The following is a 17,023-nucleotide window of genomic DNA, read 5'->3' as shown; positions in this document are numbered from 1 at the left end:
CGATGGTTGAGGCTTAGAACAGAACCTGACACAGAATATGCCCAGCTGCTTGTGACTGTCTTTGGCAAGTAAGAGCAGTACCTGGCACCTCTGGGCACATAGGGCCCGGGTTGGATCCACTGTGCCAGGGACCTTGTACCGGGCTGGGCAGCAGGTCAGTGTCACACCAGCAGGCATGGTCCGTGGTGAGCCCCTCCCTACCCTCTCGCTGGAATAGAAAGCTGACCCCAACGTCCGACTCTGACCCATGCTCAGGAAGCCGTCCTGTCCAGGAAGGTGGCTGAGGTACATCCCTGAACACAGTGGGCCACAGCACCATTCAGCGGAGGGCCAGTGGCTGCTATTCTTCCTGCTGCTGTTCCACTTGGCCTGCAGGTCACAGCAAGTCTACGTGGAACTGTGCAACCCACATGCTTCGATTTTCAGAAACGTTCTTAGATCCTGAACCAGAATGTGCCGCAGGGGGTACTGTTTCACCTCAAAAATTACAGCAGAGTAAATGTCCTTGTTTCAACTTTTCCAATGTTTAACTTGTAACAATAGCTACAAAAGTAAGCAGGCAACAAACAATGTGTTTCTTTAAACGGCTTTCCTGTGAGTGTTCCGTTTACAAAGAAACTCCTAAAACCAGGAAGTAATTGATGACTTTGGAAACAGCAAGCAAACGTTGGGGAAGAAAGAGGGGCAGGTGTACCTGGAAGGACTAGCTTGCAGTCACTCATTTCCTTTGGAGGGCGGTGGGGCTTGCACCCTGCAGATTAGGGTATATTCTGACCCGGCAAAACAGGCATCAGCGCCCGTAAAAAGAAACCGGACTGGCACTAAAAGAATTCTCAAAAACTCCAAAAGCCCTGGGTGTGCGTCCTCCCACAGGGAATCTCGGGCGCACGAGCTCGTCAAATGGCTGGTCTCAGGTTACACAACCAGCGCCGCCTCCACCGCCACCGCCCCGCGACCGCACTGGTCCAAGCGGTTCCCCCGGCTGTCTGGCCGCGAGGGCAGGGCTGGGGGCGGAGCCCAGGGCGGGACCAAGGCTGGGGGCGGGGCCAGGCATCGCTGCCGCTCGGCGGCCTGGGGCGGAGCCAGGGCAGGGGGCGGGGCCGGCGGTCACGTGTGTACACAGGGCCCGGGCAGCGTGCGCGCCGTGAGCCCGGCCGGGAGCCCAGCCGCCTCCTCCAGCCCGAGCTGCCCGCCCTGCGGCGACTGCGCGGGCCGCAGCCCAGCAAGCCGGTGAGTGGGGCCCGGGAGCCTGGGTGGGGTACATGGGGCACACCCTGGTCTCCGCCTGGGGAGCGAGTCAGCCCCGAGCTACTGCGGCTCCCATGGCGGGCGCTGTGCTTAATGGGACTCGGGTCCTCTGGCAGTTGCCCACTGCGGGGCGCCCTGCCCTTGCGGGGAGGGGACCGCTGTCCTCCGGCCGCCCTCGGAGCTGAGCCCCAGGGGCGGGCGTTCGGTCATTAACCTGGTGATGGCAGCTGAATCTGCTGCCAGCGTAGGCGGCTCAGCGCCGCCACTGGCTCTGCCCATGTCCGACAGGGCACCACTGATCCTGCTCTCCTGGGCCACTATGGTGACTGCTTTCGGCCCCTTCTATGATTAGCGTGTTAAAGTGAGTTTTGGAACTGTGTCTACATGGAGATGTCGGATCTGCTGTCAGTTGTCTTGGACAGTTGGCAGGGCATGGGACAGCTCTTTCAAAGCTTCACTGGAAGGCAGTGCTCTCCAGCTGCCAAACCACCACTACCAGCAGCAGGAAACCCACTATTAAGTTAATATTACAAACCTGGCAAGTCAGTTCTCTAAACTAGGCATCAGTCTGTGTGTCTTGATGTGACTGGTCACAGTGGCTTATCTCTGCACACATGCTACATGGTGGACCTGAGGATAATTCTGTATTTGTCATCCAGAGCAGTGGCTGTCACCTTTGATCTCTTCCCTGCCTATGAAAATGTACTTGAGTCCTCCATTCCACTTTTAATAGCCAGCTCCTGTCCACACGGAACAGCACATCTTTTATCTTTTGCTACCTGCAGCATCTAGCAGAGGGCAGCATTCAGTAACAGGGGCAAGAGGCTTTCTTTAAAGGCCTCTGCAAACTTGTATGAGTAAAACGGTTCTGACCATGTTCCCAGGCTCCTCACGCATAGTGGTGATGAGATATTCTATCGTCCTAACTGGGGCACCGTTGAGAGTGAACGGAGGTACTGTTAATAATTAGACCAGTGCACGCTCACAGTACCCATGACAGGTGCAGCTCTTTCAAGAACTACTGCACGGCCTGGCTCCCCAACCAGAATCCCTGGTGTCTTCCTCAATGAAGAAGGCCTCTGAAGACAAGTGACTTAAGAACATAGTTCATATGTATTGAATACTGTTATGCCTTTTCACAAAGAAGAGGTCGGGGCCAGAGCAGTGATGCTCACTGCCCGATGCCACACACATCCGTGCTGACATCCATGTGTCATCCTGCCTCTCTAGCCAGCATGGACATATCCCGAGAATGGAGGACAGAAGAATGCAGACTTAGAACAGAATGTAGGCCGGGCGCGGTGGCTCAAGCCTGTAATCCCAGCACTTTGGGAGGCCGAGATGGGCGGATCACGAGGTCAGGAGATCGAGACCATCCTGGCTAACACCGTGAAACCCCGTCTCTACTAAAAATACAAAAAACTAGCCGGGCGAGGTGGCGGGCGCCTGTAGTCCCAGCTACTCCGGAGGCTGAGGCAGGAGAATGGCGTAAACCCGGGAGGCGGAGCTTGCAGTGAGCTGAGATCCGGCCACTGCACTCCAGCCCGGGCTACAGAGCAAGACTCCGTCTCAAAAAAAAAAAAAAAAAAAGAACAGAATGTAAATATGAAAGTTGACTTGGAGTCCCTTCATAAGCCCCTAGTAGGCTGATGAAGAGAGAAGGGTAAAGGGCACGCACCTCATGTGGGTCTTAGGTTAGGATGTAAAGGCTGATTATATCTATCATACAATGAATAAATGGCATACTGCACAGACCGCTGCATGGGGAAATAGGCTCGTGTAACTTACAGTCAGAAGAGGGACATGCTGCTCACTGGGGCAGGGAGAAGAAGGGGCTCCTTGGGGAGCTGCAGCTCTCACAGCCCCTAGGATGTCATCTGGAATCCTGAAAAAACAACCGCCACCTGGCCTTTAAAGACCCAACCACAGCAAGGCCTTGCCTTTGCAGAAGGGAGTTCTCGCCCAGAGAACCTGGCTGACCGTGTCATGCACACGACGATCCCATGGTGCTGTTTTCTTTCAACAGCGTTTCCCAGTCATTCTCCCCCGCCTGCCGGCTCCTCTGCTCTCCAGGACTTTCACTAACCTGCCCGCCCAACTGGTCAGCATTAGGCTGCCCAGTTAGGCCACATCTGTCCAGGGATCTCAAAGGCTCAGAACCCCAAGACACCATATAGGTAGCAAAGAGGAGAGGGGACCCAGTCTGGAGAGTAGAACAATAACTTTTCTCTCTAATTTGAGATCCCAAAATGAGATGCTGCCCAGGACCAGAAGTCAGTTTCTTAGACGCGTGCTGTCTACCCAAGAGCCTCCATGTGCAAACAAAACACCCCCTTGAGCAGCAGAGGGACAGGGTGGAGTGGGGCAGGTGTCTGTGCATCCCCACAGAGCCATACCCGGGTCCCTTCCTGCACAGGCCAAGGACTTTCCCCATCTTAATGGGAACCAGAGCAAGCCCTGCAGACCACTGTTGCTACCACAGCAAGTGTGATGAGGAGAAATAACCTGCTGGTTCCTCCCTGGGAAAGAACCAAGGTGGTGATAAGATCTGTGGCTCACAGCACTTCCCTGCAGGTAAGGCCACGCCTAGTAAACCCGGGCTCGACTGGGGAGCCCGGGCAGGGGCCAAGCCTGCCCAGAGTCTGCAGTGGAGACTCTCTCTTCTTGGCCAGGTCCTTGAATTTCTGAGGAAGTCTTTTTTGTTTGTTTCTGTTTTTCCCTGGTCTGCTGTACCTGGAAAGGGAATTAGCCTCACACCAAGTTAGGGAACAAAAAGCCCAAGTAAACAAAAGAATGCTGTTCCACCTTCTTCCAGGGAACTGGAGCCCATAGCTGCTGGCACAGGTGCCCGGCCGGTCCACTGGCCCAGCAAGGTGCTTGGTCTCAGCCCCCAGAGCCCGTCCTGGAGCCACAAACATGCTCACTATTATCCATGGAGAAAGACAGGCATGCTCTTTGGTTATAGTCTAAGCCAAGTCACCTGATTTACTTGCACTACTCTGCAGTTTGGAATTGTAAAAAGCAAAAGGCTACAAAAATCAAAACCACCCATCTACGTAATGAACCGTTTCTTATCACAGCCCAGGAAGGCACAGATAGGAATCAGTGTACGTAAGCTCTCCACATTGAAACCCTATGAAAACAGCAGCCTTTCCTAAGAGTCTGGCTCCCAAGAGCTGGGTGTTAATTGTTGCTAAAGCCTGGGTTCATTACTACAAAAGGAAATACACATTCCAGAGTCATTTTGAAAGCATTTTGATTGTTCTAGAACATTCACCCAAGGTTGAGCGTCTCATGGTGCATGGCAGGTTCAGCCAGGAGCTGGCCGTGGCCTTCATACTCCTTTCCTGCCATCCTTCTGAGGATGCAGTGCCTGAGGCCTCGCAATTCTATTTCCACTCAAATCTAAGGCTCTAAAGCTTCGACAACTGTCCTGGGACAATAAGAAACGCTAAGTCCCCACCCTGCCTGCTCTCCTTTCTACTCTGTGGGGAAATCAGATCACTCACCTTGGGGAAAAGCCTTTTACGTCACTGAATACATCCCCTTCCACGGTTTTCATCCAACAGTCAGCCAGACTGCTGCAGCACACATAAAAGCTTCCCAGGCCTGCAAAGAGCTCCAAGTACAGGGGAAAGAAATGGATGTGTAGACAGGCTTAACCCAGCACAACTGGCGGAGGGGTGTGGAGACAGTGGTCAGAGGTGGGCTCCCAGGGGTGCTGATGCCCAAAATAAAATGTCAAGGACGAGTCAGTGTTTGCTGAGAGAACGAGGGGAAGCGAGAAAGGGTGTTCTAGGCAAGGGATCAACATCCGCAAAAGACAGTGTGAAAAAGAGCACCCGGAAACTTCGCGGGGATCACCGGGCGTGGGACTTGCCGGCCCCAGCTCTGACAGGGCCCTGAGCAACAGAGAAAAGAACTTCCCGACTAACAGGGACAGCAACGTCAAATGTGATGGCTTTTGTGAAACTGATTCAGCCCCCTTGGAGCAGAGGATTCCTCTGCTGGTTTCTGTTTCTGCCAGCTCCGTGCAGTGCAGGCACTACTGTGCTCTCTCTCTCTCACACACACACAGGGACCCAGGTGCCTCTCAGGTTGAGGGGGTGGTCACCGTCCCCACACTCAGCCTCCTCTGTCTCCAGGCCTGCTGCTTCTGAACAGGCCTGGGGCAGCCCATTTCTATTGGGAAACCCTATCGAAGTTAGCCCCGGGTTTCAGCCAAGTTCATCTCACTGCTCACAGACGTTCATTATTAACAGGCTGCTTGATAGCACTTTGCGCTCTTTTTAAATAAGACATAGGAAGAAAGATGCCAACGTCTCACTTAATATGCTCCTGACAGCTGGCCTGACGGGGTCCTGTCGCCCCTGTCCACACGCTGCCATGGTTTCCACAGCCACACGCTGGCTCCAGACATTTTCATGAGTTATGAACCAAAGAGAACCAGGACCCCTGGAGTAGATTCTCCTTCCCAATCCCAAGTTCCTTTGAAAGCGGTGAACACAGGCCAGGGAAGCGAGTGTTTATACTCCAGTTTAGTACTAGTGAAACATCGGGAATTCACTGTGTTGGTATCAAGCCCGAATCCAGAACATAAAGACCATAAAACTCTGCAAAGCCTCTGCTGTCTGACCGTGCGCTCCCCAGGCCTCCGCCGTCTGACCGTGCGCTCCCCTGGCCTCCGCCGTCTGACCGTGCGCTCCCCTGGCCTCCGCTGTCTGACCGTGCGCTCCCCCGGCCTCCGCCGTCTGACCCTGTGCTCCCTGTGCAAGCACCACCCACAGGGTGCATCCTGGGGGCTGCCTCCTCCACGTTCGCCGGCAGTGTGGGGCCCATGATGTTGTCACCCCACCCTGCCCCACAGTTCCCCTGCACACATGTCTGTTCACAAAGATTCTGAGTAAAAGGTCACAAAACAGTTTCCTCTGCCCTTCATATTTGGGGAGGAGGCCAAAGATCCGCAGGCGTCATCATCCCAGGCCAGGGCTGGTGACAGGGAGCAAGCGCCGGCACCTTCCTATGCTTCACGTGGGTTGGTTTATTTAACCTTCCCGTCTCAATGAGGATTTTCCTAAGCCTGGGGAAACTGAGGCACAAAGCAAGAAAGTCACCTGCCTGCAAAGACACCTGTGTGCAAGCCAGGACTGGAAAAGCTTGGCCTGCAGTACACATGCTGGCTGCCCGCTCCAGAGCCCAGGCCCTTAACCACTTCCTTCCCAGAAAGACGGAGGGCGAGGAGGTTTCTTACAGTGCTTCATGTCAACTCCTGCTGCTGCCCGCCACTAACCCAGGCTCCTGCAGATGGCAGGGGATGGGCTGTCCTACAAGCAGGCTTACTACGAAGCCCTGTCTAATGTTCCCTCGTGTCAGGTAGGAGGAATTAGGCCAGAGGTCAAGGCAGCATCTAGAATCAGTGGTGCTTTCTCAAAGTAGGAAAACAGTTTTAGGACTGTTTTCGTTCAAATTTTGGGTACCACTGTACTGGGTTCTATGACAGAGAAGCCACCAAGGTCCCGTGCGAGGAGCCCGGGCAGGGACAGCTGAAGCTGTGCACCTGGGCCCTCCCGATTCCCTCCTACCAGCTAGGCCTGGCAGTAGCCAGCAGCCAGCAGCCACCCGCCCCCGACAGTGAAGGAGAGCTGCCTCACACTGTCAGCCCCCAAAGCTCAGGACACACAGGCCCTGCCAGGTCTTTCTGGTGGGCCAGGCCTTGGCAGGGCTCTCACGGCGGGCCCCACTCTGAACCACAAGCAGAGTCATCTGCAGTGTGAGATCTGCCGTCAGCACAGGGCTGCAGGCTGGGGGCTGTGCAGGGACACAGGGGCCGGCACCACTGGGCGGCCTTTCCGTCCCAGCCTGCCTGTGCACCCTGTGGGCAGTGACTCCTCAGGCACAGTGGCCCAAAGTCACAGGCGGTCTGTCAGGGGCTCTCCAGGAAGCTGGACACACTCAGGTTTAGATCAGGAACAGAACAGATTCCCCAGGGCATTTGCTCAGGCTCAGAGCAGAGCAGGGAGCCATCCACCTGCGGCGGGTGTGTCCAAGGACTTCCAAGTCAACAGGGACAGCTGCCCAGACGGGCTGCCCAAGCCAACCAAGGGTCCTGTCCCATCGGTCCCTGTGGCTTGGGAGTCTGACACTTCTTGGTTTTCCTTTCTCAAGCTGCCCCAGCTTCTCCAAGCCCTGAGCCTGGGACTCCCAGCTCTAAGCGATGCTCTGCAAGCAGCGTCCCTGCACCCTGTGCAGGTGGATGGACACGGGACAGCCTGCAAGGAAGTGAGGCCCAGCAGCCTTCCTGGGCTTGGAACACCGCAGCCTAGGAAGCATCTTCCCAGGAAATCGCAGTTGGAGCCCAGCACGGGGTCTTGGAAGAAAAGGCCCCACCTTCTATCCTCACAAGCACGCGTTAGGAGTGAGCACCGCTCAGCAGATGACACAGAGGTACAGCCGGACCCAAGGAGGGGCACTCCGGAAACAGCTACATCCACAGGCACTCGGCGGGACCAGGAACCCAGAAGGCTTGACGTTCAGGGGGTCTCGGAGAAACTCCACCCCTATCCTTCCCAGCCTCTTGCTTAGTTGGGCCTCACCCTAGCCCGCTGGAGATGGCAGCTGTGCCATCAGAGAGGGGGATGGGCAGATTGGCGGAGGTCACCCCGCAGGCCAGCAGAGGCCTCGGTGAGAGTACGCGGCCCCACAGATGGCTGCTCACGGGGCCCAGAGGCCACCCCTGCGCCGCAGAGGGCACCAGCACACCCGGACTTCCCCGAGGCTTCATATAGCTCCCAGGCCCCACCAGCAGCGTGTGGGCAGAGGCCCAGGCCCCTTCCCGTCGCTCAGAGAAGCTGCTGCCCCCAGAACACGGGGTGCCAGCCTCCCATCAACACTGGGTCCCGACCTCGGTCCGCTCAGGATTCCTGTGTGGAAATGTCACTTCTGCCCCAGCCCTCTGGGGTGTACCTGGCATCCAGCTCTGCCCCCCTTCTGCTTAAGCAGGTGCTGGGAGACCCTGAGCCGGGCAGGCTGAGGTTCTGAACTCATGAGGGGTGCAGCAGTTTCCCGCACAGCATGGGGAGCACATTTGCTCATGTCTCCCAAGCTGGCTGTACACTCTGAGGACAGCCCTGGGCTCTGACACCCTCCAACTTTCACTGGGCCTTCTAAGCCCTCCTCTCCTGTCCACTGCTAGCCCATGGCCTGGGCCTGGCCTTGAAGCTGTAAAGACCTCTCACCCCATCCAAACGAGACTGGTCAGATATCTCCCGCATGTCAGCCACCACTGGATTGGGAAGGAGGGGTGGTAGGTGCAAGGCTGGCCCTTTTTATGAGAGTAATTTAAAAAACAAAAACAGGTCAGGCACAGGGGCTCACACCTGTAATCGCAGCACATTGGGAGACTGAGGCAGGAGGGTCACTTGAACCCAGGAGTTTGAGACCAGTCTGGGCAACATAGTGAGATCCTGTCTCAAAAAATGTTAAATGAAAACATTAGCCAGCTGTAGTGGCACATGCCTGTAGTCCCAGGTACTTGGGAGGCTGAGATGGGAGGATCGCGTGAGCCCAGGAGGCAGAGGGTGCAGTGAGCTATGACTGTACCACTGCCCTCCAGCCTGGGTGACTGAGGGAGATCCTGGATCCAAACAAAAAAATAGAAAGAGAAGGAGGGGGTAGATGAATCCCATTTGTGTCATTAATCAATTCTCTTATAGAGAAAATAAAACGATTGAAACTGGGCCATCTTGGACAGCTGAGGCCCAGGCAGGGCCAGCTCCTTCCACCTTCCCAGCCAAGATGCTGCCTGCGGCCCCTCCCCTCCTGGCCCGAGATGCTGTCACTGTCCCTAAGAGACCCTGAGGCCTGCTCCAGGCTGAGTGGGTGAGGAGCCTCTCAGCAAGCGCCTGCATCGAGGCGTGCCCTCCTGAGAGGTGAGGCTGACCTGCAGCGTCCAGCTCGGCTGGGGAAATTCACCTGAGAAGGGCCCAGTCCTGGGTGCCTCCCTGGGGGAGGCCTTGGGGCTGCTTATGCTGGTACCGACATGGGCCTGGGGAGGGACCTGCGTGTGGGTGGCAGGTACTGAGTCATGGGGGAGGGTGTCGGGGAGATGCTGGTGGTAACAGTGGGACGTAGGAAGTGAAACCAGCAGTGTGACTTTGGAGGTGCTGGAGGAGCAGGGCCTGGCGGAGGGGGTAGGGGAGCCAGGAAGGAGCAGTTGCCAGGGACGGCCTGGCCTGGGAGGGTGGCCAGGAGCTGGGGAAGAAGCCGGTGGTCTCTCAGTGCAAAGGTGGGGCTGGCCTGGAGGAGAGGCCCACAGGGTCCCTGCTGGCTGAGGGTGCAGTGGCGGGCCCCGGAGGCTGAATATCAACCCCGCCGCTGGGCAGGCAGCGCTCAGAGCAAAATGGGTGACTGGAGGGCACGTGCCAGCTCTGCTCCTCGAGCCTGGCCCAGGAGGGGCCTGCAGCACGGGGCTGGGGGGCAGGCAGCCCTTCTCTGTTGTCTCCCCTGCCTTCTGAGGAGGGAGCCTCTGGAATCTTTCATCGCCACTGCAACAAACTCAGGCTTTCGTGTCGGAAAAGAGCCCACTTCTGACCAGGCTCATCTGGGCTCTCCCCAAGCCTCTAAGTCTCCCACCACCTGGCTCCCCGTTCCTCTTTCCCTTGAAGGAAGTCAGCAGAGCGCGTGGCTGACGGGAAAGACACCACAGCAGACCTGCCTGGCGGGGGGAGAGGCCAGGCCATTGTTCTCCAGTTCCAGGATGCCCCGCTTCCCCAAACAGCCTGGCAGCCTGGAACAGGAAGTCTCTGGGCACAGAGGCAAGCAGGGGGCACAGAGGCAAGCGGGGGACCACAGACAGGCAAAGAGTCGAAGGCTCCACCCACCTGGGCCAGTCCAGGCTCCCACAGAACCCCTCTGCGGCCAGGCAGGCACGTGGGGCCTGGGCCATCACCCTCACTTGGACGCAGGTGCGGCGATGGCAGGGGAGGGGTGTCTACGGCAGCGCCCAGAGCCTTGGGCAGGAAAGGACCCTGGCTAATGTGCCTGGAACAGCTCAGTGACAGGGAGCTGGGCTGGCTGTGAGGGTCGGGCACGCGTCACGAGTCTTCTGTGACCAGGAGACGCAGGAACACTGGCTCACACGACTCGCCAGGTCCTGGCACGCTGTGGTCCTGTGGGCACCACCTGCGGCTCCCAGCCTGCAAAATGTACACTTTGCTGGGCATGGTGGCTCACATCTGTGATCCCAGCACTTTGGGAGGCCGAGGCGGGCAGATCACCTGAGGATGGGAGTTTGAGACCAGCCTGGCCAACATGGAGAAACCTTGTCTCTACTAAAAATATAAAATTAGTTGGGCGTGGTGGCGGGTGCCTATAATCTCAGCTACTCGGGAGGCTGAGGCAGGAGAATCGATTGAACCTGGGAGGCAGAAGTTGCAGTGAGCCGAGACTGCACCACTGTACTCCAGCCTGGGCAACAGAGCAAGACTCTGTCTCAAAAACAAACAAACAAACAAAAAAACCATACACCTCATGCTCACTCCTCTGGGAGCCATGGCTAACAGCCCGCAGGCAGGATATTCTCAAACCAGCTCCTGGAGGGCACTCACAGGGACCCCTGTTCCTACCATGAGCCCCGCCAGAGAGGAGGTGGGCCATGGAGGCTTGTCCACCCAGGTGTGGCCGAGAAGAGGGTTTCCTCACACTCTGCTGACCTGCTTTCCTTCCATGCCTCTCAGCCCAGCTCCTGACACAGGTGGAAACCTGACCTCCTTGGCTTTAGAATGTCCCCCAGAGCCCACAGAGCAACCCGCCCCCAGCCGCCTTCCCTCCCAAGATCTCCAGGTAATGCCTGGTAAAAGGAGGACTCCGGGGAGAATGTTGGGAAAACATGCAAAGCACATCACCTTCCAACCGATGGAGAGTGAAGGAAAACAGGTACCATTTGGCTTGTAACCTTCACTGGAAATAGAAACCATCCTCATCATTGATACCTGATGAACTGCACAGAGAACAACCTGCAGCTTTGGAAGCTTATAAATCCTTCAGTATTTGTCAGCTACCAGTAAACAAAAATGCACACGGGAGAACTTTCCACCCGAACCCCACCTGGAGGCCAGCGTTCCCAGGTCCCAGCTGGTGTGACAGCACGCACTCGAGGGCCAGCTCAGACACGGCGAGTAGGACGCACGTGAGCACAGGGAGGAAATGCCAGCAGATCCTGCTTCACGTGACCACCTCCCAAGAATCAAGCCATTCTTAGCCTCACAGACGCTGGCCGCCTCCCTCTGGCTCGGCCTCACGGCGGGGCAGGCATTAGCAGTCCAGGCAGCTTCTCTCTGACTCCCCGCAAGGAGGGGTGCGGTGGGCAACAGGCTGGCCCCGCACAGTTCCACCTGCAGGAGAGCCCAGCAGAGCAGCCCTTGCAGGAGGCTGTGTGTGTGGGGCCGGCTCAGCTTTTCTCTGCCATGCCCGTGTCCCTTCTGTGCACGGAGACACCAGATGCACGTGCTCCCCTCTCTGCTTCCGACCCAAGCCTGCCCTCGGCCTCCGCTGTGCCTCCAAGGGCTCCTGTGTCCTGTGGGCTGAGTGAGCACGGCCAGGCCTTCGCTCGACAGTAGACCCTTCTATTGATTTCTTCACAGAAAAAAGGGCTCATAACCAACATTTAAAGCACACTGAACACCAGGAGTGGCTGCATGGACCTGGACACGTGTCTGCCTGACCTGCCCCTGGGCTCTTGGTAGGATGCCCTGCAGCAATGCAGACAGGGGCCTGCAGGGAGAGGCCACATCCCCAGGAGCCAGGCTATCAGAAAGGTGGGGCAAGAGGCCAGCTGTGCTCGCTTTGCAGTGCGGTCCCGTCCAAGCACGGCCCCTCATTTCTGGAACCCGGCTGTAAACAGCAGGAGGGAGGGGCGGCGGCGCCTGCCAAGGGAGGCAGAGGCCCTGCGGGGAACTTACCAGAGGAAAACAAGTGCTTGCATCCTGGGGCCCTCACACGCACGCGCAGGAGGCCAGGCGTGCTGCTGATAAGAGCCTGCGGGTTTGCAGAGAAGCGCAGCAGCGCAGGTCCTCACCGGAGTTCTGGTGGCCACCTCTGTCCCGCCATGCTGCTCACCGACAGTGTCCGGGGCCCACATCACCAAGAGGCTCGGGCCACAAAGTAAAGGTGAGAGCCTGTGGTGCCCGCAGGCAGAAGAGGGGACACGGGGGGCTCTGTGCAGCGCAGAGAGGGTGCAGGTGGGCGAGGGGACGTGGGAGGCTCTGTACAGTGCAGGCAGGAGAGGGGACGCGGGGGGCTCTATGTAGCGCAGGTGGGAGAGGGGACGCGGGCACCAGCCAGCATCTCTAGGGAATGAAGGGGTGCCAAGACGGAGCACACTGAGGGGTCCCGGCCCTTGGCAAGCTCTGTGAGGCAAAGGCGGCTGGCCAGGGGTGCCCTCCTGTCAGTGGCTGGAGGCAGCACACAGGGCACACAGCGAGACAGCCCTCCCGCTCTGATCTTCTAACCACAGACCCTGGATAGATCTGGGGGCCCTGGGCGCCCCGTGAGGCCAGGCCAGGCTGTTGACTGACACTCAGTCGCAGTGGCCGGTGTTTCCTGGGGACTCAAGTGGAGTCTGGGCAGTGACGTCCTCAAAATGGGCTGCCACTCTGACAGCCAAAGCCATGCAGCCTCGCAGGCAGGAGCTGGGGTGTGGGGGACCACAATCCCGAAGAACCCTGTCCTCTGGACCCTGGTGCAGCAGGAGGGGAGAAGCCCGCAGAAGCCCGGACGCCTCCCCCTTCAATGGCCCCCGCTGCTGTGCTTGGAGCAGGTGTATCCTGTCTGGAGCTTGTGCTGGCCCGGCGAGTGGAGCCCAGAACCCACCCCCAACTACCAACATCCCCCAGATTGCCGCCTGCCCGGCCCAGGAGGTTCTAGCCAAGATGTATTAGCGAGGGGCTGGACAAGGTGAGCATGTGAGAAGCAGGGGCTGGGGGGCCAGGACCTGGGGGTGCTGCGGCAGCACTGTGGCTGGGCACACCCGGCGACGGCCTAGCTCTGCCTGCCTGTCACCACCTGACCCTCACTGCGGCTGCTGGGTGGCATTCACCAGGATTGCACAATGACCTACACCTCCCGTCCTGCCCGCCAGCCTCTGGATGGGAATTCCCACATCCACCCACCCGCCCATCTGCCAGCTGCCTGCATGCTTAGCCCCAGGGCCACGTTGCCTGCTGTGGGGCGCACGCTGCTACTGGCACTGGGGGCCTCGGGCCCTGGCCCCTCTGCACTCTCCTCCTCCCGAGCCTCCTCTTCCCACCCTGCTGTGGCCCCGTGTGTGGTGTGGGTCTTGCAGTGGCAGGACTCCGGTGGCAGATGAGGACCCGCTCCCACAGCCAGCCTCTGCACTGCTCCCGCCTCTGGGCACAGGAACGACGCCATCTGCTCGTCTGCCTGAGATGCTTTTCTAATCCACTCTGAGAGCAGGAGGTCAGCCAGGACCAAATGACATGCTGGACATCAGGCTTCCCGAGATAGCTGCAGGTCCCCGAGGAATGCCTGTGCTTTGGTGGGGGCAGAATTCTTACTCTAGGATGGCTCCAGCCGCTAGGTTCTCGTTCAGTGACGTCAAGACCGGCTATATCCCCATGTCCCCAGAGCCTCCTTGGGCTGTGACCCACAGGTCACCCTCCCTGGAGCCCAGGCTCTGCAAGGACTCCAAGGTGCCGGGTCCTGGGCTGCCGGGAGGGAGGGAGGCACAGGGCTGACTGTCCACATTGCCTGTCCCTCCTGGCACTGGCAGGATCCGAACACCACAGGCACCTAGTAAACTTCAGGAATCATAGCGCGGGGCCCGTCCAACCAAGTCAGGATGACCAGCCAGGCCTTGCAGCAGCCCACAAACAGTGGGCTCTGACTGAGCATGTGGGGCATGCCAGGCTCCCTCGCTGGTACCCAGCCCCAGCTGCTGAAATGAGTGCAGCCACATCAGCCCCCGGTCAGGACCTGATGCGGCCATTTTTCAATGCTCAACTTCATTTTCACAGAAATGCACCTGAGGCAGTCTCACTCTGTGGTCTCCAGCTATTCCTGCGCCACGAGAAGGCGCCCCTGTACCTGCAGCACTTCTGAGCCAGGGTCCTGGGAGGGGACACGAGCTGACCACCTGTTCCTTCTTTCTGCAGGGTCGCGGAGCCTCGCCGGCTGCCATGTGGGGCTGCGGCTGGTTCAACGGCACAGGGCTGGTGGAGGAGCTGCCTGCCTGCCAGGACCTGCAGCTGGGGCTGTCACTGCTGTCGCTGCTGGGCCTGGTGGTAGGCGTGCCAGTGGGCCTGTGCTACAACGCCCTGCTGGTGCTGGCCAACCTACACAGCAAGGCCAGCATGACCATGCCAGATGTGTACTTTGTCAACATGGCAGTGGCGGGCCTGGTGCTCAGCGCCCTGGCCCCTGTGCACCTGCTCGGCCCCCCGAGCTCCCAGTGGGCACTGTGGAGCGCAGGCGGTGAGGTCCACGTGGCACTGCAGATCCCCTTCAATGTGTCCTCACTGGTGGCCATGTACTCCACTGCCCTGCTGAGCCTCGACCATTACATTGAGCGTGCACTGCCGCGGACCTACATGGCCAGCGTGTACAACACGCGGCACGTGTGCGGCTTTGTGTGGGGCGGTGCGCTGCTGACCAGCTTTTCCTCGCTGCTCTTCTACATCTGCAGCCATGTGTCCACCCGCGCACTGGAGTGCGCCAAGATGCAGAACGCAGAAGCCGCCGACGCCACGCTGGTGTTCATTGGTTATGTGGTGCCTGCACTGGCTGCCCTCTATGCGCTGGTGCTACTCTCCCGCGTCCGCAAGGAGGACACACCCCTGGACCGGGACACAGGCCGGCTGGAGCCCTCGGCACACAGGCTGCTGGTGGCCACTGTGTGCACACAGTTTGGGCTCTGGACACCACACTATCTGGTCCTGCTGGGGCACACAGTGCTCATCTCGCGAGGGCAGCCCGTGGATGTGCACTACCTGGGGCTGCTGCACTTTGTGAAGGATTTGTCTAAACTCCTAGCTTTCTCCAGCAGCTTCGTGACACCGCTTCTCTACCGCTACATGAACCAGAGCTTCCCCGGCAAGCTCCGGCGGCTGATGAAGAAGCTGCCCTGTGGGGACCGGCACTGCTCGCCAGACCACATAGGGGTGCAGCAGGTGCTGGCGTAGGCGGCCCAGCCCTCCCAGAGAGACGTGACTCTGGTGGACGCAGAACAGTTAGTTACTCTGGATGCCTCTGCGTCCTTCCAGAAGGAAGAGAAGTAGGAGCGGTGTTTTTCTTGAAGTTTTCTTTTTCCCACAAATGCCACTCTTGGGCCAAGGCCATGGTCCCAGTGGCTGGCGTCTGGCGTGAGCTTCCCTGAGGCCTGTGCGTCTCCTGAACACACAGCTCAAGGTCCACATCTGCAAAAGCCTCCTTGCCTTCAGCTTTCTCAGCATTCAGTTTGTCAACGAAGTGATGGACGCCTAAAGCCAGTATATATACTTTGTGGTTAAAATACTTGATTCCCCCTCCTTTGTTTTATAAAAACAGATGTTTTCTAGAAAAATGACAAGTATTAAAATGAAGGAAACCCTATGAAAGAATGGCAACAGCCGGGGTGGCTGGGCCCTGGCAGTGGGCGGCGGCTGCTGGCCGGGCCTGCTGGGTGTGCCACAGTCACCATAGGGTTCTGAGAACATTTCACAGAAGTGCCTGAGACACGGAGACACGGCTGGTGTTAAACGGAGTCATTTAGTAGCAGTGACGCGCTCTCAGCCACCAAATGTCCCTGACACCCTCCCCAGCCCCCAGAGATAACATCAGCTGAGGCTTTTTTCACTTTGAACCTGTTCTAAATCAACTCCTCAAAGTGTGCACAAAACTAAAGAATATAAATAAACAAAAGAAAGTAAGGTGTGTTAGGATTTCTGACTGAATACCAGAGCTGAAGGGCCCCCCCAGGGGACAGAAGGCTGGAGGCTGTGTCACATGGGGTCTGGCGAGAGGGCCAGGGTGGAACCTGAGGCCAGCTCCCAAGGAACCTGGAACCAGCATCCGCATCTCCTCGGCCCTGGCAGCCTCAGGTGGGGCCCGGACCGGCCTGTTCCACTTGGGCCCACGGGTCTGTAGTGAGACGGTTCCATCCATAGTGAGGCGGGTCTTAGTGACGCGGGTCCATCCATAGTGGGGCAGGTCTTAGTGAGGCGGATCTGTAGTGAGGCGGGTCCCTGGTGAGGCAGGTCCCTAGTGAGGCGGGTCTTAGTGGGGCGGGTCTTAGTGGGGGGGGTCCGTAGTGGGGCGGGTCCGTGGTGAGGCAGGTCCCTAGTGGGGCGGGTCTTAGTGGGGAGGGGGGTCCATAGTGAGGCGGATCCTTAGTAAGACGGGTCTTAGTGAGGCCGGTCTTAGTGGGGCGGGTCCGTGGTGAGGCGGATCTTAGTGGGGCGGGTCTGTGGTGAGGAGGGTCTGTGGTGTCTCAGTGAGGCGGGTCTATGGTGGGGCGGGTCTGTGGTGGGGCGGGTCTGTGGTGAGGCAGGTGTGTGGTGGGGCGGGTGTGTGGTGAGGCGGGTGTGTGGTGGGGCGGGTCTGTGGTGGGGCGGGTCTGTGGTGGGGCGGGTCTGTGGTGAGGCGGGTCTGTGGTGAGGCGGGTGTGTGGTGGGGCGGGTATGTACTGAGGCGGGTATATAGTGAGGCGGGTCTGGTGAGGCGGGTGTGTGGTGGGGCGGGTGTGTGGTGGGGCGGGTGTGTGGTGGGGCGGGTGTGTGGTGGG

The 17,023-nt window shown here is 58.4% G+C and overlaps 2 protein-coding genes across 14 annotated transcripts in view; one reads left to right on the top strand and one right to left on the bottom strand.

The window, feature by feature from the left end:
- Nucleotides 1-17,023, bottom strand: part of CHLSN (cholesin) — a 143,008-nt gene that overhangs the window by 36,714 nt on the left and 89,271 nt on the right. The window lies entirely within an intron of this gene.
- LOC105483422 (G protein-coupled receptor 146) lies at nt 1,105-16,169 on the top strand. Of its 7 annotated transcripts, none has more exons than XM_071095449.1 (4): nt 1,121-1,230; nt 7,414-12,414; nt 13,064-13,200; nt 14,418-16,169. In XM_071095449.1, the coding sequence occupies exon 4, from the start codon at nt 14,442-14,444 to the stop codon at nt 15,441-15,443; it is 1,002 nt and encodes a 333-aa protein (XP_070951550.1). In that variant the 5' UTR covers nt 1,121-1,230; nt 7,414-12,414; nt 13,064-13,200; nt 14,418-14,441; the 3' UTR covers nt 15,444-16,169. The 7 variants fall into 7 exon arrangements, with proteins under 7 accessions (XP_011742616.2, XP_011742613.2, XP_070951550.1 ...); XM_071095450.1 differs by having other exon boundaries at nt 1,213-1,230; nt 10,983-12,414; XM_011744311.3 differs by lacking the exons at nt 7,414-12,414; nt 13,064-13,200 and adding an exon at nt 3,665-3,822 and having other exon boundaries at nt 1,117-1,230.

The sequence above is a fragment of the Macaca nemestrina genome, chromosome 4 (genome assembly GCF_043159975.1).
Source record: "Macaca nemestrina isolate mMacNem1 chromosome 4, mMacNem.hap1, whole genome shotgun sequence".
NCBI lineage: Eukaryota > Metazoa > Chordata > Mammalia > Primates > Cercopithecidae > Macaca > Macaca nemestrina.
This window is presented reverse-complemented; position numbering and strand designations above follow the sequence as displayed.

Bases quoted from the DNA above. Each gene is read 5' to 3' on its own strand.
- LOC105483422 (XM_011744311.3), top strand. From the start codon at position 3,739: ATGAGGAGAAATAACCTGCTGGTTCCTCCCTGGGAAAGAACCAAGGTG. The intron at 3,823-14,417 runs GTAAGGCCACGC...TTCTTTCTGCAG, and splicing joins CTCACAGCACTTCCCTGCAG to GGTCGCGGAGCCTCGCCGGC.